This window comes from Lepisma saccharinum, chromosome 17 (genome assembly GCF_977018435.1).
Source record: "Lepisma saccharinum chromosome 17, izLepSacc3.1, whole genome shotgun sequence".
Classification (NCBI taxonomy): Eukaryota; Metazoa; Arthropoda; class Insecta; order Zygentoma; family Lepismatidae; genus Lepisma; species Lepisma saccharinum.
This window is the reverse complement of record NC_139245.1, coordinates 23,189,550-23,215,366: the sequence shown is the minus strand read 5'-3', so window position 1 is coordinate 23,215,366 and position 25,817 is coordinate 23,189,550. Positions and strand designations below refer to the sequence as shown.

Genomic DNA, 25,817 nt, shown 5'->3' with positions numbered 1-25,817 from the left:
GACAGAAAGTTAGAGCACGCAGCTTTCGAAAAGTTCGTGAGCAGAGACGCATCGCTGGGTGAACGGGTCGCCGCACTGGGTAGAGTCCAGCGCAGATAATTCTGCCGTGCGATGCGCGAAACAACTAAAGAAGCAGTGTTGCTAATAGAGCAGATAGAAAAATCGCTGCAGTGCGCCGATGCACAGCTGTTACGTACAACAATAAAATTAGAGAATTCAGGTCTATCTAACGTTGAGTTTTAAACGTCATGCATTATACCAGGACTAGAATTAATATGTACTAACAAGTAACTTTGCATGTAGCTACATACATATGAACTAAAAATTCGCAAAATATGAACTAACACATAAGTAAAATTACCAAAAATGCTGCAAAGAAGACTTCTTCATACGATTCCTTATTTGAGTGATTTCAAACAAAATAAAAAAATATATATATTATTTTTCATTGCATTAATGCACTGGTGGCGTTTTAACTTTTCACTTCCAAAACCCGTATACACTGGTATGGAACTGCAACGGCAGATAATAACATGCCAACGTGTTAAACCGCTACAATTGCACCATAACACTCCTCCTGAAGCAGTATTATTATTTCCTCTCTGAGATCGGCGACAGTCGGTTGCCTTTGTTGTACATTTACAAAGGATGCCGGCTTCCACAACAATAACAAGTACATATACTGCCACTAGACGATAAGCTGCGCGGCTTTTTCTTTTGTTATGAACCAGGGTCGGCGCTAGTCATTTTGCCTCCCTGGGAGGTGGCGGCAGATGCCGCTCTATTTCGACCCCCCTGGTCATTACGCAGCAACGGAAAATTGAAAATCAATATATTCCTAACTAAAACATCAAAATATAAAATAAATAATAAGACTTCTTATGCTATTTCAATACTATTCAGTGCAAAAAAAATATCTCGCTCGATCACAGTTTTCAATAGGCTTATCACCCATCAAAGCATGGCAATTTTAACACAGAAAACAATATGTATCGCATTAAGCAGCAAAAATAACAGCCTCCTCTATGCAATTTCTACAAGAACACGTGCCGGAGCCAGAGTTGAAATAATGTTGGAGCTACATAATTTATTTATTTTGAATAATTCCAAAATTATGAAATATGAACAATTTGTTGCTGCTCTCTTGCCAAAATGCTTTATTGGGATGCTAACACCATGACTGGCTTCCTCCTTCATGAACTCGTGCACGTTGCTTAGAATTTCCCGAGCTTGGCTATGCAAGGTTTTTGATTTCAACTTCAACAGAACTGGAGGCATTATGGAATTTAACGTTCATTAGCAAACACACACTTTTACATACACACACGCAATACACGCACACAACATCAAACCGGTCAAATACTTAGTATAAAATAAAAATATGGTGCTTCCAATCCAACAAAACTCACCGCCACTTTACCTGCCTTTTCCCCTTCCATGACAGAAATAGTACTTCATTATTACAGTTGGCAACACTAGTTACTAGCTAGCCAATAAACATGCACTGCATAAAAAAAAAAGCAAGCACTACGCCGTGCTATATTGCCACATTAGCGTCCCTACCGAACGGTGGGAACCGCAAGCTGGAGCGCTATTCAATTGTTTTCAATGATGTTTGCGCGAGTATGTCCAGGAATGGAATAACAATGTGGCAACAATAGCGAAGGTTATCGAGCAGGGTAGAACACATAATGCTAAGAGAGAGGGAGACAAAACAAAAATTCGTTTCTACGCAACAGTAAATTTACGTGTGTGGCACTCTACCACCATTGCCATAAACACAAAACAAAAATTGGGGTAGGGTATATAAATAACATAAAGTAAAAAATAATAATAATAACAACATGTCTCGTATAACTGATTTGCCACCCGAGCTACTATGTAAAATATTTAAACACGCAGTAAACGGAGATTGTGAGGATGTAGGGAAACTTGTAATCATAGCAAGAACAACGCCGGAATTTCGCATCCCTTGTGAAATGGTTCTCAAGGACCATCTTCGGGAGATCAGCAGCCTGAGGTGCGATGATCTCAACATTCTGCTTTCGGCTGCAGGGGAAAAATTGGACGAGAGGTCGGACGAACTGCACGAGGCGATGCAGGGAAAAAGACAGTACACAGTAGATTGGTACAAGTCTGAGCAGGAGAAGAAAAATATCATTACGTACATCAACGCGTTTTCCGAAGCACGGACTTTCTTCCTCTGTTAAAAAAATAATAATATATATACGTGTCAAAAAAAAACAACTTGAAGTCGGCAATAGAAATATTTTTTTCCACACTTAGAGCACAGTTTGGTCGCACATATTTGCTTTCCCGGCACACAAGTACGACAGTGCTTTTGAAAATGTTTACTTGACACAGTAATTTGGCACGTAGGGTAATTTTTTACAGAACGCATAATGCAGAGATTTTTTGGGGTATGTTATTTAATACCTAATGCTGTGCAATGCAAAATATAATTGCACACTTTTTTTTAACTATTTTCTATAACCTTACTTGTTTTTGTTGTTTTTTTCCGCCAAATTATATGCTTCTAGTCTCCTATACAATACAATATACGTACAATATTGTCAGCGATATTATATTTGAGCAGGTCGCTTGTCACCTAAACACTACAGCTCACAGGTTGGGAAAATCTGACATGAAAGCAGATAATACGCTTATGCCTTATTTATATATAATTTTCACGGGGCGTACAATATTGTCAACGGTATTATATTTGAGTGGGTCGCTTGTCACCTAAACACTACAGCTCACAGGTCGGGAAAATCTGACATGAAAGCAGATAATACGCTTATGCCTTATTTATATGTAATTTTCACGAGGCGTACAATATTGTCAACGGTATTATATTTGAGCGGGTCGCTTGTCACCTAAACACTACAGCTCACAGGTCGGCAAAATCTGACTTGAAAGCAGATAATACGCTTATGCCTTATTTATATATAATTTTCACGGGGCGTACAATATTGTCAACGGTATTATATTTGAGTGGGTCGCTTGTCACCTAAACACTACAGCTCACAGGTCGGGAAAATCTGACATGAAAGCAGATAATACGTTTATGCCTTATTTATATATAATTTTCACGGGGGCGTTCAATATTGTCAACGGTATAATATTTGAGCGAGCCGCTTGTCGCCTAAACACTACAGCTCACAGGTCGGGAAAATCTGACATGAAAGCAGATAATACGTTTATGCCTTATTTATATATAATTTTCACGGGGCGTTCAATATTGTCAACGGTATTATATTTGAGCGCGTCGCTTGTCACCTAAACACTACAGCTCACAGGTCGGGAAAATCTGACATGAAAGCAGATAATACGCTTATGCCTTATTTATATATAATTTTCACGGGGCGTTCAATATTGTCAACGGTATTATATTTGAGCGCATCGCTTGTCACCTAAACACTACAGCTCACAGGTCGGGAAAATCTGACATGAAAGCAGATAATGCGTTTATGCCTTATTTATATGTAATTTTCACAGGGCATTCAATATTGTCAACGGTATCATATTTGAGCGCGTCGCTTGTCGCCTAAACACTACAGCTCACAGGTCGGGAAAATCTGACATGAAAGCAGATAATACGTTTATGCCTTATTTATATATAATTTTCACGGGGCATACAATATTGTTAAGAGCGTTAGTTTTTGTAGAGCTCTCTTTTTCCATCTTTCCTCTATACAGTGAAGACACAATTAGCTAACCTAGCATACAACATACCTTCCTAATTAATATGGATATTGTCACACACTCCTCTTATTTTATACTGTTGTAAATAGAAAAGATTATGTACGGTAAATGTTTTCTACATTATAGGAAAAAAATGCAAAATATCCTCCAATTTTAATTCGAATCGAGTCGAATTTTTACATATTTCCACGCCGCCACATATTGTCCTATTTGCTTCTTTTACTTGCCTTGCTTAATTAACTCTCGCTAATTAGCATTTTTTTGGAAGAAGTCAACTAGAACAACATATGGCGGTATGAGAAATATGCAAATCAAAGAACATTTTAGCAATATATGGGCCCTAGCAATTAGCTTTCTCGACTAAGAGTACTCTTTCAAACGTCTTCTGCTGATCGTATTACTAAACGAGGACGTTTAAAATTTTTGGGTGTTGAAAAAGTTTGACCCTACTTTTTTATTTCTATTGTTTGCTAATAGATGGCGCTAATAGTACCCCCTCCCCTCCCCTCTCCCCTCTTCTCCTCTGCTGTATGGCAAATAGCACAAACATAGAAATCAAGATTTTGGAGAGCAAAACATAAAATTTGCATGCATCTGATGTCGAACCAGGAACTTTTATCTTTCGGGGAGTCAACATTATTTCTTACTCAGTCGTCATATAACATGAACGCACGCAAAGATTCACATGTGCTTTTATTATTTTGTGTTCGGTAAGTACAAGTATATTCTTACATAAATTATTGTTTAATTTAATAAATTGTAAAACTCGGAGCCTGCTAAACTAACACTCCTTCTGTATTTCATTAAACTATTGAAAGCGAATGTTGCGTGCACGCGGAAATAGCACAGAAAAAAAAACCGGATGGAAGCAATTTAAAATCACTGGGGCAAGGTCAGTATTACGAGAGCGTAAAAAACACGTGCTTCCATTCAACTTCGAAAAATAAGAATGAATATGTGCATACAGAACACATATGCTTTCTTTTCACAGTTGTAAAATCATATAAATTGTGCATGAAGTAAGTTACGAGAAGGCTCTCTCAATTAGGTACAAGTATTGTACAATTAGGTACAAATTGTTGTACAATTATTTCCCCCAGTTGCCCAGTTGGAGTTGGGGGCATAACACTGGTATTATTTGTAATCACAGTGCTTACTCATGTATTTTGTTTAATATTTTATTTCAAATTCACTGTCAGAAACTAGTGTTGCCAGTTTCTGCATGTAGGTTTACCTACTCTGTTGGTTGTCACTGTCAAGTTTTTAGTATTCGTACAGCATAAAAAGCTATAACCCCTCCCCCTCAAAAATATATACATTGTATACGCCAAGATGCCCAATAGCCTGGCAACACATCATGAAAAAACATGCCAAGAAGACCCAGTGGGTTTATAAGTCAGTGCTACCAATTCCTATTTGTAGGTTAGCTTAGCCAGTGAAAGATCATATAGTAGAATTTTTGTAGAGTGGGTGTTTGCGAGTTCCACGATGCCTTGCCCGAGGATACCCTATGCAGTGTCATCCTGATTGCAGAGAAGTCCTTCGCCTACGACGTGAAGAACGAGAGGGTCACAGAGCAGTTTTAAATTCATAAAAAATTGCCACATACTAAAAATCAACATCCAACACATTTTAGGTTATATAAAATTTGTGAAAACCTTATAATACTGAAATATTAAAACAAACGGAGTCCCCCTTGTAGGTTAGTTCGGTGCGTAAATAAAAAAAATGATAGGTTAAGTTATATCACTTAGGATCGTAAGAAAATTAAAAAAATCGTAAAAAAAAAGATAGGTTAAGTTATATCACGTAACATCGTGATATACCTACCAAGTACGAGTGGGGAAAAAATGAGTGCAGTGAAAATTTGTACTAAAACATCGCTAAACGCTATAACATCGACAAAAAATTGTCAAAATATGTCAAAAACTTATATTCGATTGATGAAAAAAATACCTACAAAATATGATCCTCAAATAATAACGTTCAAACAGTACCTAAATAAAAAAAATGATAGGTTAAGTTATATCACTTAGGATCGTAAAAAAATTAAATAATCGTAAAAAAAGGATAGGTTAAGTTGTATCACGTAACATCATGATATACCTACCAAGTACGAGTGGGGGAAAAATGAGTATAGTGAAAATTTGTACTAAAACATCGCTAAACGCTAAAACATCGACAAAAAATTGTCAAAATATGTCAAAAAGTGATATTCAATTGGTAAAAAAAGACCATACCTACTAAGTACTATTTTGAAACAACCAATATACACTACTTGTAAGCCCGGCTTACACGGCTTACATGGACGCTCCGCGCCTGTATGACCCATAGAAAGTACAGGCGAAAACAGCCAATGGGTCATATATGACTCATGTTGCCGATTACAACATTCACGTGCTTTTAGGACCTTCATACTTGTATGAGGTTGTAAACGCTGACAGATGTTGAGATAAGACTTTGGAAGAAAACAACCCCCCTCCCCCTTTCTCTAATATGCAAATTAGCGATTTTTAGCCAAAATGCAAATTGTACATATTTCGATATATTTCAGCCTGTATGAGAACTAGGGACTTGAAACAAGTTCCACTTTGTTGCAAGAGGTCTACTCTTTGAAAACAATGCAAAAGTTTGCGCTCTTTTCCCACAATAATGGGAGAAGAGGGGGCGAACGCCAGATTTTTTCATTGAAATTTGGGGACTTGGCCCCTCCCAATCCCGTTTTTCTCACTTGGGCTTTCTGAATTGTGCACGGTCGCGTGCTCCGATGTTTTTGTTTTCAAACAAAAGTTATCCGAAGTAGATTGCTCAAATAGTCTCAGAGATATAACGTTTTTCTGAAATAAGTGTAAAAATTTAAAAATCGCGCGCAAAGGCCGCGGCGAGAGAGGGGTTACTTTCGAAAACCGGTTCGGCTGTTTAAAGGTTAAATATAACAAATCAACCACAACTTACTCTTCCAAAAATGGAGTTGCATTAGTTCATACCTCTTAGAAAGTTGAGATGGTAGTTTCAATTGCACAGCGTTTCATTAGTGGATCAAGGCAGCTAATTCCGTGAACAATGATGTTGTTTTCCAAAAGTCTCAAATATTTGTCTCAGGCAATCACCCTCCTAAAATGGACGCATCTTCTGTGGTGATAAAATGCCACGTTTGGTGCGAGTTCTTTCTGTATATTTCCCCCCAAAGGCATAACGCTGTCGCATTATAATGAAGAGGTCCTGTGTTCGACTCCCCCTCCTCTGGTGGAAGCACAATGCACACTGGTTCCACGTTAAACTGTAGGTTTAGTCCCGGTTAGCCTATCTGAGCATAAAAGTGGATTTAAAAACAAACTAATAAAATCGTCTTTTGGATACTTCTGACATAACTTTTTTTTCTTTACTTCAGCTGCATCTACAGATTCTGTTGACATTTTCGGCTGATTCATATTGCAAAATTTATGTATGGGACGAGGATTTCTAAATTGGATAAGCCACTCGTTAGCAATGACTACCATGCTAAAGGTCCCAGGTTCGATCCCCGGCCGGTTCAAATCCGGGAACTTTTCTAACGATGGAAGCGGCCCCGGCGCCCACCCAGCGTCGAATAACATGGGTACCTGGGGGAAACCCTGGGGGGTAAATTCGGTCAGGGGCGTGATGCTGATCACATCACCCCCACTCACGACCAGATCAAGAAAGTGTGGGGCGTTACCCCCACATCCCCTATACGCCTTCATGGCATGGTGCTATGCACAGGGGAGCACTTTACCTTTTTTTATCACTCGTTAGCAATTGAAAAATTCTGTAGCTTTTTCCATACATAACTAGTTTATCAAAATTTATTCACTGCAGTACTGTAGTGATTATTGTGAATCCTTCTTATTAGTAGAATGAATATAAATTTGATATTTCGCATACCATATTGATATTTGAAGATAACAAGTATATAAAAATTGTAATGAAATAAAGAAAGGGACACTTCTGGAATTTTAATGCCGAGCTAATTAAAAAGTCAAAATAATGTATTGTGTTGCCGGAGGAAGTAACGCTAAGATGATGATTTTATTTGTTTATTTAGAGATTATTTTAACCATACCCAGGCTGGGATTTTTATACGTATGTGGAGGCCCGGAACTGCAGTTCGCAAGTTCAACCTAAATTCTGATCTAATCTTGATCATACCCTGCATAATTTTGAGCCTCCTAAGCTACTAACTGCTTTTATTCGTGGAAGTATTAAGCCCCTATCACACGGAACTGGATTTCTAGTTGGAATGACCTAGTTGGCGATGAACTGACTTTCTAGGTAGAAATTATGGCCGCCTGGCTGACTGCTTGACTGGTTTTGAGGAATAGGACATGTTCTAATTGCTACTAACTTCTTCGACTAGATTCTGTGGAACAGCCAATCAGAGCAAAGTTTGCCCATGTGAAGATAATCTGTGAGTTTGCAAAGTAGCCTTTTTTGTCTGTGGTTTCCGAGTACATACAGCACGAAAGGCATGTTTACAATTGAAAAAGCTAAAATATTCTTCCATACGTGTATAGTAAACGTTGTAAAGTATGTATTTAATCAGCGCCATTCTTCTCTACCTAAAACCATTTAATACGAAGCGATATTCCTCTCGGTTGAATAGTTATCGTATTTTAAAAATGTGAAGTGATACGTTGTTTACTTCTCGCGCGGCCGCCATTATGGGAACGAAAGACTATCGACAAGTACGGTATAACAAGTACCGTGTGAAGCGAAAACTAGCAAATGGGTAGCCAGTCCAGCGTCAACTAGAGCGTTCCTACTAGAAATCCAGTTCCGTGTGATAGGGGCTTTAATTTGATCACAGTTTTTGTTTCAATAGCTCTAGCATTTACTTTCACTTTCTAATGACAAAATTGGCTTTTTATGGGTTGATAATATGTGAATATTTCAAGCATAGATAATATTTACAAGTAAAATATACATGTTATTATCGAATTATTCATATATCTCCAAGTATATGTACTTATTGAATTTGATTGGGTGGGCACAGACATTTTTGGGTTTGCGCTTGCCCACCCGTGCCCACCCCTGGTGCCGTCCCTGGGCATGATTGTAAAAAAGCTTGCCGTTGGGTCGTATTCTCCCTTTCGTTTGAAACATGTCAGCCATTATTTTATTTTTATTTCCTGAAAACATATTCCTTTGAATTTGTTTTACCTCTCCCAGGGACTGCGTTTGAAGATTATGCTAGATTTTACCATTATGCCAAAACAGGGTGCTAAGTGTGAACAAAAATCAAACTGTGCTTGGTTTAGTACCATTTTACTGGGGTTGGCATCGCTGATTGAGGAAACACTTGTTGGTTCCTCTGCTCCCGCCGATCTTCACGAACTCCCACACTTCCTTCACTGACCCTTCCACTCCTCACCCATCTGCAGGTAGCATGACCGCCGATGTTCCTCAGCAAGCGACAGAAAAGCTCGTGACCATCGTCCTTGGGCTGCTGCTGGTGCAGCAGGGAACTCTTGGCAGTAGCTAATGTAGTCAATTGTACGTACATTGTGCTCATAATTTTATAATGTGCATTAAACTCCTAAAAAGTAGAGAACTAGTAATAAGTAAAAATGAACTGTAGGAAGTTCCTCACTTCCTACATGGAGGAATAGCCCCTTAACTGGTGTGTTTAATCATGAGTTGAGTTGGTGTTTCAAGTCCACTTTATGCACAGTAAGGCTAATCGGGACTGGACCTAGAGTTTAAAGTGGGATCCAAACAGCTTATGCCTCCACCGGGCATCGAACCCAGGACCCCTTCATTACAAGGCAATGACGCAACCACTGCGCCATCGGGGAGGCGTGTGTTTAATCATACTTGCAGTAGTGTTTCCTTATGTTTTGTTAGAAAGGTGCTGATACTTCCGATAAGTCTGACAATAAAAATGAAAATCTTCAAAGTTTAATTCATCTTGATAATTGTACGTTTGATTTATTTTACTTTGCTTTTTGTACCACTTTTGGCTAATTTGCGAAGACAGGGATGAGTGATGATACGATGAATGGACACTCACAAATATCTATGTTCAGGCCATAGAATTCGAACCCGGGACCCCTGGTGTTGTACCGTGATGTGATAACCACTCCGCCACAGGGGCCGGCAATTGTACACTGCTATCAAAGTATCCCAAATTGATTGATTGGTTTGGTTTATTTTACTTCACTTTTATGCGAGTTTTGGCTAATCGTGAAGATGAAGCTGAGTGGTTATATGTTGAAACTGATAAAGCGAAACTCTGAAAGAACACCCATGTTCAGGCTCAGGGGTGCCCATCCCCCCCAAGACCCTGGATGCATTCCCTCCCAAATTCGTTGATCATAATCCCCCCCCCCCAAATAATTTTGATAAATACATAGTAACTGATTTTAATTTGAATGCAATACCCTGTCAAGTGGTCGACAGTTTTTATCTTAAAAATAATGTAAACTTTCGACATGCAGATAATTTGAAATGTCAGAAAATGAATTATGTATAGACAATGTTAAAAAGCCCGCAACTTAATGATAAGATAGAAAAATCTAACTGGGCCCACTACTGGAGTACGCAGGATCTTTTTTTATGGAGGGGGGGGGGGGCTGGAATTGTAAAGCTAGATATTACATAGCTACATTCTGGGAGGGTACGGTATACAGTATAAAATATTTCGTAAATATTATTTTTTACCATTATTTTAAAAATTGTTCAAAGAAAAAAAATGGTAATTGGGGTCGTTTGAAGTTTGCATTTATCATTTTGCCTTTTCCAGAGTTCTTTACTGTTTTCATTTGAAAAAAAATATATATATATATATTTTCTAAAATTTTCAGGAGATGCAGCACCATCAGCTCCCCTATCTCCCCAAAACTTGCATATGCCAGTGGCAACACGAAATATTAGTGCTGCAGTTGTCTTAACCAAAACTGGCTTGTTTGTTTGACCGATTCAATTATTGTTTCATGCACTGAGCCGCCGTAGAAAATGAAAATATAATTTGGTGCCTACTGAAACAGATTCTCTTCCTATGCTTAGAGTATTTCATAGTCAAAATTTTCTGGATTGTATTTACAAACATCACTTCCTGCAACAAGTTACATTATTTATTTTTTGTTGTATTGGGTTATTTACAATGCGTTACTATTATGTACATTTAGTAAAATTATTACAGTACAGGAACTAGACAATACAGTAGTATTTCTCATAGTAAATCATTAAAATGATGCACCTGCAGGAAGAACAAATATGGTGCAGGTTTTACTAACACCAAGTGAACAGAGATCCTAATGGTTAGTTACTTTTGGTGGGAGATCCGCAAGTTTGGTGTTGACCCAGCATCTTAAGGACAACCGGGGACCTATTTGAAAGCTGTAGCAGCTGAAATTTTTATATTTATTTCTTTTCAAACTTACAAGAATATTTAATTTGGCGTCAATACTTTCACAGGGTGCCAAAAACGAAGTCACTAGAAATGGGGTGGAAAAGTGGAACAATTTCAAGTAAATGGTAAAACAATCAAAAACTTTTAATTACTTTCTTGTATACTCGTATAATATTATCACAAAATGTGAAACATGACAATTATCTAACGTTACCTGTAAAAAAATAATACATTTTCGCGAGAGGTCACTTCCAGCACCCTGTATGACTGCGAGCGAAGCGAGCAAGAACAGTTTTAGGGTATTTATTTCGAAACTGGTAATAATACTAATACTAGTCAATATTGTCACAAGGGGCCACGACATTTCCTTCTTGCTAATTTCTCTCTTTTTGCTCGTTCAACACCCAATATGCCTCTGCACTTGTGGCACCCCTTTGCCTTTCCCCGTTATAATGCTGTGTCTAAAATCACTCATCCTCATTATCCTAATGTGGCAGAAAAGTAGATAATGAAGAGTTACCCATGTACTTCTTGTGTAGTAGTCGGTGCTATATTTTACTTCACTACATTTTCATGTATCAGATGTTTGTTTTAGGACTGAAGGAAAAAAGGCAAATGGTTATGACACCAACCGCTTTCCCACTTAGTGAACAATTTAGAGTACAATTCACTTGATACCATGCAACTTCCAAATGGCATAGAATAATGACAGCCTAAATCAGGGGTTCCCAAAATTTTTCGTTTCACGGCACCCTTAGTGTTTCAAGATATTTCCGTGATGCCCAAGTCAGATTGTAGACATGTCTACACTTGCAGTACTCACTTAGTGTGGCTAGGTTGCTTGCCTTAAGTTGAAAAAAAATAAACACATATTTCAAAATCAGAAACATTTTATGTGTAAAAAGTACTAAATAAGTACAGATTTGGAATAAGTATAATTTCAGTGAAAATATTGGAACATTTCACGGTGGCACACTTTGGAAACCACTGGCCTAAATAATGATCATCATGCGCATTTTATACCAAAGTGCAAAATATTGGCCCCCAGCAAACTTTAAAGTTCGATCCTGCCTTATCTTAGAAATTCTGTGCCAATCCAAGACTTAACATTGATATCCATTATCTGGATATTTCCCCCGTCGAGAGTCCCCCCAATTTAATGCTCAATCCCTCCTAGTAGAATTCTCTAATAATGTCAAGAGTTTTAATGAGTTCCCCCCAAAATTAATGCTTAATCTCCCTTCAAGAATTTGCCTGATATATTAAAACTTAATAAGAATTGGGCACTGTCACCCCCAAATAATACTTATTACCCATCCCTTAGCAGTATGAAGTGATTATTTATTACATGTTAACGAAGTTGAACTTCTGTCCATTGCTGAAATTTGTATTCAGTCAAATTTAGAAAAGAAAAAAAAATCCCCCCAAAATTTGGGTGGACGGAATCTGCATCCGCAAACCTGCCTGTGGGTACCCCTGCTCAGGCTGGGATTTGAAAGCGGGACACCTGGCATCAAAGCATGCTGGGATAATCACTTTACCACGAAGACCGGTATATTCGATATTGTTAAAGCAAGGAGTGAAATTACTGTTTTCGAGCACTTCAACATATTACAGCGCTTCAACAAACCTTAAAGGGAAACAGAGACAATAATGGCGGAGCCTTGGAATTTACAGCTAATCTTTACTGGATGTAAATGTTTCAAGCAGAATCTAACCACTAAAACGAAAACAAATTGATTCCAAGTAGCTGGGTCAAGTATATAAACACACGTGAACTGCAGTTGGCCAAAGGTTTAGGCCCCTTTTCATTTCATTATTGTCCAGTTGATTTGGATCTACACCGCAAAACTTCGCTTTTTCTCCATATATTTCATTGTCGACTGCGAAGAGTTTCAACATATGAAAAATTACCGCTATTTCCAGATGGCACGACATTGTCATTAATTTTATGCATTATTACTGACATTTCACACAGTAGTAACAAAGGTATAGCTGGACAGGTGTAACTAACGCTACGTGGTGGGTGGGTATTTCCTTGGAGACAACAAACTACTTGGCCGCGAACATGGTGGTGATGCAAATCCTGACGTAAAATGTAACTCACCTATAGGACCAGTGGCAACCCACCATCATGAGGAAATTGGGGATCTACGAGTGGGTACCTAGTCTCGGAAATTTGAGTGTAAAGACTCAAGTCCAATACATTTTCGAATAATATCCCCTCATTTTGAAATTTATCAAATAATATCCCCTCATTTTGAAATTAACTCCAAGAATATCGAAGAAATTCCCTTTGTTAAGGTTTGCCTCACACTCATCATCTCGAAAATCAAGTCCCAGAATAGTAAGAAATCACGATGCATCCACAACAACTGACATGTATAGTGTCGGTTTTCTTGGATCACCTTTGGTCCTGGGTTCAATACCCGGTGGAGGCACTTTAAACTGTAGGTCCAGTCCCGATTAGGCTTAATGTGCATAAAGTGGACCTAAACAACCAAATCAACCAACCAACCAAATCTTCAATCACCACTGAATGTCTTTTACTAATTAGCGTTGTCACTAACGACCTACAATTAGAATAATTTGCCCCTACTTCAGATGATGTTTTGTGGTCCTTAGAATGTTCGTGATGATTTTAAAACCATCCACATTCAATGCATTTGTACAAGTATGTTTGAGGCACTGTGAATGGAAAAATAAAGTGGAGAAGCTAATAAGCTTTTTTGAATACTATTACATGCTCATGGGTTCATTCATGTCTAAGAGTAAATAATACTTTGCTCAAAATGATTGCCATATTTTACGAATAAGAACTCACAATTTTAAATGCAAATTTGCAGTTAATGTTAATAGTTTTGTTATGATGAGCTGAAATACCCGTGCCCATATTACCCTTGATTTTGGTGGGCTTACCACCCCATAGGTACAAGGATAGAATTAAGTCTGAGATGGCAACACTGAGTGCATGCCAGGAACACTGATGCACAATTTGGTTATTAGAACTCTCATTCGTACAGTAAAGTATCAATCATTTTATTTGTCATTCTGGAAAACCATTATATTTGTTTTATTCAAAAACCTTCAAAAAATTATTGACCTAAATATCGTCTACCTCTCTCATACAATTAATCCTTGAGGGCTTCGAAATTCATCTCAAAGCAACGTTTCTGCGTACTTCGTCTGAGTAGTAATGGCACGTTCAAAGATTGGCACAATTGTTACCAGAATATCATCCTTGTGGAAACGTCGTCGTAATCAAGGGTTCTCGGGGTCGTTACCGGTGGAGGCACAAAGTGGTTCGGATTCCACTTTATAAAATATAGGTCCAGTCCCGATTACCATTACTGTGCATAAAGTGGACTAAAACACCAAATCAATCAATCAATATCATCCCTTGTGGTGCTGTGCACGAACAGCGGAGCTGGGCATTTAACAACTATGGGCATTTCCCTCCGAGTGACTATGATTGTGTGTTTTTTCTACACAGAATACACGTACTTACTTGTTAAAATAAATGTCAAACTTTTGCTGTTATTCAGTTTGAGTACATACGTACATACACACAAACATCCACACACAGACACACATATATATGTACATAATAATATGTATATTCATTTCATTCATCATACACATATTGATTGATTTATACACTTTTAGGGATTACAATTATCCATGGTTTCGTTAATGTGACATGATCTTTAACATTTTAGTAAGCAATACAATATCATTTTCATATAATTAAAATTGTACAAATACGAGGTGTGAGACACAATCCTCAGTCGGTCAGTCAATACTGCTCTCTCACTCTTGCAAGAGTACTATACTTTTTTAACAATAAACAGTATCATTACAATCTTATGCACTTACATAAATACATACATAGCTGGATATTCATAGACACATATACACACAAACATATATATATATACACATAGATTCAAATGAAGTGGAATAGATTTCCTTACATTGTGATTGATTGATTTCCTTTATTTTACTTTGCTTTTGTGCCACTTTGGCTAATTGAGAAGATGGAGATAAGTGATGTGATGAAATTGATGAATGGACACTCACAAACATCCCTGCCCAGGCCGGGATTCAAACCCGGGACCCTTGCAATATGCTAATCAACAGATCTCCTTACAGTTGTGCATCAAGGTATTTCAACAGTTCTGTGTTTAACTCAAAGACATTTTGCAATTATATTTTGTTATTTCTGTTGTGATATTCCAAAAGGAATTAAGAAAAATTTGTTATACATACTTCATTCAATGTTGACATTATTTTGTCTTGTTAATCATTGATTGTAGAAAAATGGTTAATATACTCATGTGTGTTGTGACATTTGTCAATTTATTTCACTTAATTATTGCATCAAAACTGCTTCACACTTGGGTTAGTTGAAATAAATTGACGACCCGGATCCAGAACAGAGATAATAAATTCGTGTTGTTTTACACATGATAATACGATACACAATGTAAACAACTTAAATTGTATTTTCACAAAATTACAACAAATGCAAACCTTATGTGCAATTAAAGAGAGAAATCAGTATTTCTTAACAACTCCTTTCTTTTCTCCTCTGAACAATTAAGGTAAGGTTTAATGTTTTCTGATTTGTCTGATTTTTGTTCCCTTTCCATCTACAGAAACGACAGTTAGACAGTTGTTTCTTACTTCTCTTACCAAGAATGGGCCAATAAACAAATCATATTTGTAGATAGTTTTGTTCATGTTCATTAATTAACCATTCATATCATTCTTCATTGGATGGTTCTTTAATGTATGATAATAAGCATGTACGTACTTGTGGCATTGAAAATATTGGACATAGTCTTTTATGTGCTACAGACACATCAAATCAAATTTATTCTACATCTAACAGAAATTCCATACCTTCTAGAATTCACGTTCCTTGTGATAATAAAGACAATTTCACAGGTCTTGAAACTTCAGTATGTGGTTGTCAACGTCAAAGTACATGTCATTCCTTGACCAGGGGTGTAAATAACACCCCCGCAACCCTTGCAGTGCAGGGGGGGGGGGAGCCTTAGGAGGCGCAGTAAGAAATTAAGAAAGACAGATAGTTCACAAAAGTTTTCCTTTCAGAGTTAAAATATATTTTCCACCAAACATATTATATGTTTATACCCCTACAACTGCAAACAGAAAATATTAATCACTAGAAAAGTAGAAAGTGAAATACCAGATTAGAAAAAAATCCTTCATTAGCTGAATAGTTCAAGTCATTGATTACGTTGACGAAGGAAGGATAGATGACAGGTAAGTAGAAGATTGTGCCCTCCTAGATGCTCGTCTAGATTTCATTCCTTGTTGGCAATTCAAGTTAGTTTCCATTTAATCTTAAACTGCTTGTCAAAAGCATGTAACGTCAAAGCAAGATGCAGAAGTAGTCGAACCATCTGCGTTACGAAAGAAAATGTCTTCATTTTGCTAGGCCTTAATGCTTGTATTCCAAACTAAAACTTGGAATGTCAATGTTCCAAAACTTTACAGAGCGTGTTAGTTATGCTATTGTCCTTGACCCATGATCAGCTTCCTGATGACTTAAACATGAAAAAATGTTTTCTTTTATTGGATGAACTTAAGTTTGATTTCTCCTCTCCAAAGCCATGTATCTTATCTGTCTGACATATTTCAATGTATCAAAGACAAATGTTTGACACAAATTAAAGTGGAAAGCGCTGAGAAGAAAATATACTGCCTCGCAGGAAGAATGATAAGAAGGGATGTATGTAAGATGAATAAATATGGTTTACAATTTTGTCGGTGTTGTGTCATCCGCGCATATATATATATATATATATATATATATATATATATATATATATATATATATATATATATATATCATCCTTCTCATCTTATCGCCATTCATTCACATCATTATGATTATCCAAAATCGACAGAAAAAAGATGCAAAATATACTAAATCTAATAAAATAAAATAGAATCTCCATGTTATTTTTCATTGGATTTTCCCAAATAACCATTGCATTTGTCTTGCTTTCATTTATTTTCATCCACAACTTCAACACACATGCACAGACAGAAGAAACCAAATAATAGCGATAAATGTATTTTCAGACTTCAAGTCATAGGCAAGATAGATAAAATGCTACAGTGACAAGTAGAGGAAAAATCACGATTATAGGAGTGGATACATCTGTGAAGGTAAGCAGAATTGTATTGCATTTCTTATGCAGACGTTTTGCAAAATCAATTACAAATGGAACTTTTGATAAGTCACTGTTTAAGATCTATTGAAAGAGACAAATCAGTTGGGAGTGATAGACCAATAACTGTTTTGTAATATTTCTGTAATTGCTCTGCTTTTGTTATTGGTTTGCCATGCGTTGAGTTGGGTAAGCAGTGGTGGTTAGGTAAGCAACTTAGCCTCCGACCAAAATTTCATTCCATCCACTGACTTTTCCTCAATTGCACAGCCTAGTAAGACTCATTTCACATCTTAAGTCCTATGTGTGAACAGGATTAGGAAAAAAAACACTTGTGGTTAGAAAGAAATTAATGTTTCGTTTGTGGTATGGGGTTCACACCAAAGTGACAGGCCTGCCCTTTAGTCTATAAGCAAGCATTTACTGCTCATGGGCGAGCAACAGACTGAGGCGACAGGATGCATGCCATTGGGAGTCTAAGCGACACGTGCAGCTTGTGTCACTCGGTTTCAAAGGTTGCATTAATTACTAATGGTTTACTTCCAAGATACATGTGTTGCTTATTGCTGTGGACTGAAAGATGCAGTAGGACCATTTCAGACCGAAGTGACAAGCGACACAAGAGAGATATGAGAGAAATTACATGTGGCTTGCTGCAATCAACATTCTTTAACTGCCAGAATTTTGATCCTTATGTTATTAGAATCAATTTTGGAGGTAATTAAATAAAATGCAGATGTTTAACTTTTAAAGGTAAAACTACCGCAGGATTATCAGTTCTATGTTATATATATATTAACTGATCCCAATATAAATTTTCATGTGCCTACAATCCTTGAAATGCAGTGTGGTCCTCAGACTTAGGTACTCCAAAAAGTTGTCTGGGCATTCTAGAAGTTTTGTATATATTAATATGGAAAAAAATCTAGTAAAAAAAACAGGTTTGTTGTCTGCATTGTTAGTTTTCTTTCATAGTTTTGCTGAATTTGAAGTATTTATTCTTAAAAAAAACTTGTGGCCCTTACCAGAGCATTTTTCTTCCCAGTGGAGGTCTCTTTGCAAATTGAGTTCTGGAGCTGAAGCCATCCTTTAAATACGTACAAACCTGGATATTGTACTGTTCTAGATATGTTCTACAACATTAATATTTTGCTATTGCACAAAACTAGGTTAGATACAATTTTATATTTTCTTTCCTCCCCTACTCACTTTATGTCGAGCAGGTTCAGCATTTGCAGTCATGAACAAGCTATTTAATAAGACATGGATGTCCTGTGTCATGTAGAAGTCTGAAACAGATAAGCAGTTTTCTTAGCTTTGCATTGAAAAGAAAGCATGAAAGAGTATCAAAATCTTCAAAACATACTGTGATTCAATACCCAACACTAAAAGAGTGTTTTCTGAGGAGGTCTTTCTTGAGGAAAAAATGTCTCATTTGGTCTTTAAGTTATTTAGAGAGAGAGATTCTTGAATTATGATGAAAAATTTCATTAGGGACAGAATATTTTCTGGGGGTTGGTCACATCAAGAATACACATTTGGAGTTCTAGTTGTATAATTAATTACCCACTTTATCTTGCTTTTTGGAGGAGATGGGGTTGTCTACATTTGTATATATTGTGGGTGCCCTTGTATCTGAACGATTTGAGTGATGGACCCAGGTTCATGTCTTTCGTACATATCCCTTTTAAATCAATCGTCGTCTTATCACGATTAGCCACAATGGCAGAATAGCATAGCAAAATAAAAACAGGAAATACTTGCATATTTCCAATTATTTTTCAGTAGGTATACCATAACCATGCCTGCAGAGGAGTCACAAAACAAAAGAACACTGGATAGAAGGTTTAAAAGGTTGAAAAGATAATATAGTAATGTAATGTCCATTAGGACTGATTTTTAAATGCAGTACATTTTATTTTATTCCTTTAACAAGATCAATTCTCAAATTTTTATTATCTTTTTAATATCATGAAAGCCTAGAGAAGATCAATTCTAACATTGATTCACTGATTGCAGTGCTTGAAGTGGAAACTACTAGCTGAGGGAATGCTTGGTTGAGTTTGGGGATTGGTGGGGGATGATTGCGAGATTCAGCATGAGACAATGAAGCAAAATGGGGGGGGACGGGACTTACAAAAATTTTCTTAACTGAGAATATAGTATCCCTCCCTCTGTGTTTCCCCCACTTCTAGCACTGACTGGCAGGATCTGTTGCACCAAGATATGTATCATCTTATATATTGTATTTTTCATTATTTCCTGATTGACTTGTTTATGTGAAGTATAACAAATAGTTGGTGATACAAATTAAAATTCTGAAAACAGGATCAGGATGACCTCAATCTGTAACAATGTATTCTTCTACCCCAGGGAGTTTCTGGTGTTACCCTCACACTCACAAAATTGCATTCGTCCACAATAATCCTGTTTATTTCAGACTCTACGTTACTTCTTATTTTCAAGTTGCTAAATTCCGTAAATTCCTCTTCACTCAACCTCCTCATTCTCCTCGATGCATTCCTGTAACACTTCCATGGTTGTGGCTCAATCACAATGAACTCTGTTAACTTCGCAACATTATGCAAAAACTGCAGCAAACCTTCATCCCCATGATTTAGATGGATCCACATCGTCACTGAGAAACAGAATATAACATCAAATCTCGTTTTCTTGTATGTATGCAGATACTGAAAAAACGCTTCCTTACTCTCCTGGCTCAGGAAATCTAAATGCCTGTACTCGATGTGTTGTGGATGCTTGTTTAGTTCATTTGCACGTTGAATCAATACAGGATCTAAATCTATACCCATCACATTGCAGTTCCTCTCTTCACAAACACTGCTCTCTTTCACTGACCTTGTGTACTTGAGCAGAAATTCATAAAGCACTCCTGTCAACTCCTGCAATATAAGAATGTATGTATATGTATTACATTTTTCTGTGTATATGAATTCATCTTCTTATTTGATGTAAAAAATCTTAAAATATACTTGTGAAGGGTGTTTACACCTCAATTTTAGTATACAAGGAAATAAATTTTAAAATATATAATAGAGCAATCTAAAGAGGGCACAAGAGGGCTGATGTCCTTGCTGGAAAATAAATGTCAGAAAATTACTTATTCCATCCATGGAGCAATGCAGTGCATCCAGGCTCGTAGCTAGAATTGATCTCCGGGGGGGGGGGGGGGGGGGGCCTCACGGGTTATCAGGGGGGGGGGGTTGTAGACCAAGTCCATTTTCGAAAGTTCAACAGCATTTAATGAAGGTAAATTACGTGTGTGTGTGTGGGGGGGATCATCAAGTTAATGTAAAACATAAAATTTTTAAATACCATGCAAATACTACAGTTTTTTTCTATATCTTCTAAAACACCTCTTGAAGTGTTAATTGACTTCTACTGACATCATCCCGTACTTCACACTCCATACTACTTTTGATGATACAGATATTTATATCATACAAGAAAAAATACACAATATTCAATCATAGTGCTTACAGTACATTCCAACCCTGCCCGAAGCAATAAAACTCCCCTTCGTTCCCAAAAATCGGGAGCTGTTGACCTTTGACGCAGATGTGGAAGGGGCAGCGAAGGTACAGATAAAGAAGTTCCCTTAAAAGAGAACTTTCTAAAGTCTAGAGAGAATCTTCTACCTAGACTTCGGCTCATAAACAAGATGAATGAATGTAATAACTGCTGTCTGCATTTACACTTTTCACTGCAAAGAAGTTATACAAAAAATAGTTTTACCTAATGACCTAATGTCAAGGGGCTGACGACAGTGCCAGGGGGGGCTGAGCCCTCCCTGACCCCTGCCTAGCTACAGGCCTGCATGCATCACATTAATTTAAGGTCTGTACGAAAAACAATCAAAGTCTACTATAACTGATTAGTTAATTTAATCTGAAAGTGACACAACTCCCCACGTGCATGGCATGGTCGGAAGTTGACCTAAATAATGTAAAAAAATGTCCTTTAGAATGACTTTAAAATTCTTTAAAAATTATCTATAAAATTTTAAAAAATGAGCTAAAAATAATTTTTGCTCTGATAACGGAAGCTAGATTTTTCATAAATTACAAGAGAGTAGTTGAATAATTCAATAAAAAATAAAACCCGTTGCTTGGTGGTTTAAACTACTGAAACAAAGGGACAAAAGCAATTAAGTGCTAATGCAATTTTCTTTATTTTTACTTCAAGGTTACATAAAATACATGGCAAGGTTTTTCTGTACAAGTCATTCATCTTCATTCAGAGTGTACCATTCACGATACAGTAGTCGGCTAGTATCTGAAAATACGGTTGTGTTTCGCGTACATCAGATAATATTATTTTAAATATTGTGACTACCGATAATAGAGGCCACCAAGGGAACCTCAAAGTAAGCTTCACACAAAGTACTTTAAGTTTGCTGGAGGAAAAATAAATTTACGATAATAAATTATTTAATGCATTGCCAACAGTGGCGCGCGGTGCTAAATCAGGCAGGGGAACAGGTGACCTGCACTTGCCCCTCCCCTCCACCCCCCTGTCGTAATATAATACAGTAGACCAAGTAAAATTCAACCCTTACTGAAATGAACCAAATAAACATACGATACATATGTTACAAATTGTCAGAAGTGACATACATGAAGCACATTAAAATTATGACAATACCAATGTTAAAGCAAATATCATATAATGTAAAGAAAACATTAAAAACAAAATTGTTGATGCGCAACAAAGAAAAAATTAATAAAAGCAAATTATGAGTGATCAGAAAAAAAATGTTTTGTCGAAATCTTGTAGATTAAGTTGATTTTTTTTTTTTTGAACATTCTTGTAATTCAAACGTTCTCAATGCAATAATGGCAATCAGATAGCCGAGTTTTTTCATGACGTCCGCTAGATTTGTAGAAATTGTGACAAAACCCGAACTGTTCCAAACTCCCTTCTCGGGAACAAACAAGGACAACAATAATTTGCCACTGGGAGAGTATCCAGTTAATCATTTTACAGAGTTGTAGTAACTTGTTTGAAAATGCTTTGTGTATGATTTCGTTTTAGTTTTTAATTCGGTTAGGATAGGTGTTGGTTTGCTGTCTTTTCTGTAAAGTTCAATGAACTAAAAGCTTTCGTTTTCAGGTTGTCGATCATACAACATTCGCAAGTCACAACATTTGCTTTGTTGTCCTGCCTGCTGCTGCATGCACCTTGGAGCTGGTGGAACACGTGGACGCGAGCTGTTCCCTCGGAAGCTTTTTCGCAGTGTTTAGCCAAGGTATTTAGCACACGCTTAGACTGTAGAATATTTTTCCAATTCGTTATGAATGTCAGATGCAATTTTGGAATGAGATTAGGAAAGTATAGACTTACTACACTCAAAAGTATCGCTACGATGCAATTAAACTTTAGCACATAGCAAAAACTCAAAGGAAAACGAATTCGCTATGTCTCTCGTAGGGAACAGCTAGAGAGTTCAGTTTCAGTGGTGGGAGGTGGCACCATGAGAATCGTTTACCTCAACGTTTACCTTCTCGCGTGGTCGGAAATACTCGGCGTCAGACAGCAGAGGGTGGGACGACGATGGTAGGTGAAATAAACAAACGTCCAGTCATGGTGAAAGTTTTTCTTCGGCGTCCTGATTTCGGAAGAAAGAATGTTGTTATAGATAATTTAAATAGCTAAAAAGGGCGATACGTAGAAGGGAACAGCCTGTTTCCTCTGTTCCATGGAGGGACCGCCACTGATTGCCAAACATTTCAGTTGAAAAATATTGTAATTTCCCATGGCCCGTATTTTCGATTACTGGTGAACTTGCTAAAAGGACCATGTCAGGAATGTAATATGTAAATGCTAGAAAATGCATTTAAAAATCACGAAACAACAGGGACGTCGTTAGGGAGGGGCACGGGGGGGCACCGGCCCCCCGAAACGTTCACGTGGCCCCGGCAAACTGTTCTACATTTGCTAAAAATTTTACATTCATGACAAATATTGCAAAATAGTGTTTCAGTACATTTTGCTTTCAGTTTGAAACACTGTTCTTGAATTTGAGTGGCACGAACCCCAAACATTACATTTCTTTCTCGTTTTCCTGGTTCTAGCTATAGTGGATGTCAGTGTAGGAACCTAGCACTTCGATGTTTCTCGGAATTTTGGAGGAGCGGTCTTTCCACCCCTCAACAACAGGCAGGGTTGGGCGTTGGATGTTGCCGTTGCGTCCAAACAATGTTTCGAGCTTGAGTAGTTTGTGACCAGATTGAAGAACAACCACTTGGCAGCGGTAAACCACATATATGCAAACAGTTACAAGTGGTCCCGAATCAGAGCGAAATACAAGCTAAAATAAGTACCATAATGATGGCAGGATGCCGATGTAGATTATCATATCTTCGGGTAAGTAGTATTCGCACCAAATAACTATTCTACTATTGGGACAGTCTAAAACACGCAACGTGTTAAAAGTAATTATCTTCACAAACTGTACGATTTCTTGAGTCGCATATTTTTCTCGATTTCGTGAAGACCAATTTTGAGAATCCTCCTTAATTGATTGATTTAGTTTATTTTACTTCGCGTTTTGTGCCTCTTGGCTAATTTGCGAAGATAGGGATGAGTGATGAAATGATGAATGGACATTCACAAACAACCAAGCCCGAGCGGGATTCGAAACCGGGACCCTTGGCATCGCAGCGCGATGTGCTAACCATTCGGCCACAGGGTCCGGCGAGAATCCTCCTTACCAAACGATGCCTCCCCGATGGCGCAGTGATAGCGTCATTGCCTTGTAATCGAGGGGTCCCGGGTTCGATACATGGGTGGAGGCACATAGTGGTCCGGATCTTACTTCAAACTGTAGGTCCAGTCCCGATTAGCCTTACTGTGTATAAAGTGGACTTAAATCACCAACTCAACTCAACTCCTTAACAAACGTTTCGAAGAATCAAAAATTTAAACAAGAACAAGTAAATACATTTTTGCCATTTTGAAGTAAATTATTATTATTATTGTGGCAATTTTTTGTTCGTATGAATCTGCGTCACACAGTAAGTTTATTTCATTGAGTCAAGTACAAAACCCAACCCTTGCAATAAGTCACTGGAAAGACATGTGTGGTTGCACATATATTTAAGCATCTATAAATAAATAATTACCCATGGTTCCACAGCCCTGGAAGAGCCTTGGCCTATCTCCCGACTGCCAGTCTCCCTCCCACAATCCTACCTAGAGGTGTGGAGGTCTTGAACCAGTAATGGGGTGACGTGCGGTCAGCACGTCGAACCCCCAACCGTTATAGGGGATATCCGTAAAGAATAATTATATTCTTGTGGTAAGGAGTCGTTGTAATCTAACAAACTTTATTGATTTATTCCATCAGCATTATTTAAAAGAAAGTGCCATACTAAACTTACCAACTTGGCAAAGGCACATTGATTGCTTAATTAGACATTTTCCTTGTGTTGCAGAGCAGGTTCAGTTTTTGTAGTATTGCAATGTTTTACACAGTCCGTTCGAAGAATTTTGAGAACATTGATGTTTTGTCAGAGGGACCACAGCCGAATAAATATCTTTGGATGTTTTACAGGTTTCATCGTATTTAAGAAGGTAATTTTCCGGTGCAACTTTCCACCGTACAACATGTCTTTTGCCACTCAGGCTGAAGAGCCGATTCATAGGTGGAACGACCTTGGCGATTGGCTCCATGTTGACAACTGACTCAAGAAGTACCGCAACCGACAAAACTCGAAGCGCTCGGATCCTACTGTGACATACCCTTTGGTTGAACACAAACAGATGTGTTGGTAGGAAATGCGGTGATTTTATGGGCCCTCCGTTTCTGGGAAGTCGGGGACCTTTTGAAAACATACTTTCTCTTCATGCACACCAGGGGCCTAAGCCAGGTCACCCCTTCCCACAAAATCTTCTCTTCATCTGGCTCTGTTTATCGGCTGCGCACAAACAAGAAGATTTAGCTGCAGGTAGCTGGGACTATCTGGGTTAATTACTTTATGGTTCAGGATGGACATAGGCTTTTCAATTTGCAAGAGACAAAATTCTATTGTTTGTCCCTTTTCTGGTGGGAGATGAATGACAAAGATGTCGCGGTTCCCTCAGGTTCCCACACTCAACCCTTGTGCTCATAACCTGCAATGAACCATAATAAGCCTTTGTATTGTACCGACTCCCTTGGTAACTTTCAACACATTTTCAAGAAACATCGCCCTACTGTGTTGATTGGTAGACAATTGATGATTGTCAGATAGTTCGAAGTACAGTTTGATCCGAGAAGTGGTTCCATAGTTAGCTTCTGTAAACGCGAGATTCCGGTAGGATCACGGAGTGCTTGTGATCTCGTTTTCATACATTGCGAGTGAAATTTTGATTGATTTGGTTCATTTTACTTCGCTTTTCTGCCTCATTTGGCTCATTGCGAAGATGGGGATTAGTGATGATATGATGAAATTGATCAATGGACAATCACAAACACCCATGCCCAGTCCGGGATTCGAACCCGGGACACCTGGCATCGTAGCACGATGTGCTAA

The 25,817-nt window shown here is 37.8% G+C and overlaps 1 protein-coding gene across 5 annotated transcripts in view; it reads right to left on the bottom strand.

The window, feature by feature from the left end:
* Positions 1–17,099: 17,099 nt before the first annotated feature.
* LOC146001604 (putative RNA methyltransferase CG11342) overlaps positions 17,100–25,817 on the bottom strand; it is a 102,478-nt gene continuing 93,760 nt past the window's right edge. For all 5 annotated transcript variants that reach the window (XM_083139132.1, XM_083139134.1, XM_083139130.1 and 2 more), the window contains one exon: positions 17,100–20,183. In XM_083139132.1, the coding sequence (XP_082995258.1) occupies positions 19,611–20,183 (573 nt within the window). In that variant the 3' untranslated portion in view covers positions 17,100–19,610. The remainder of the gene's footprint in view (positions 20,184–25,817) is intronic.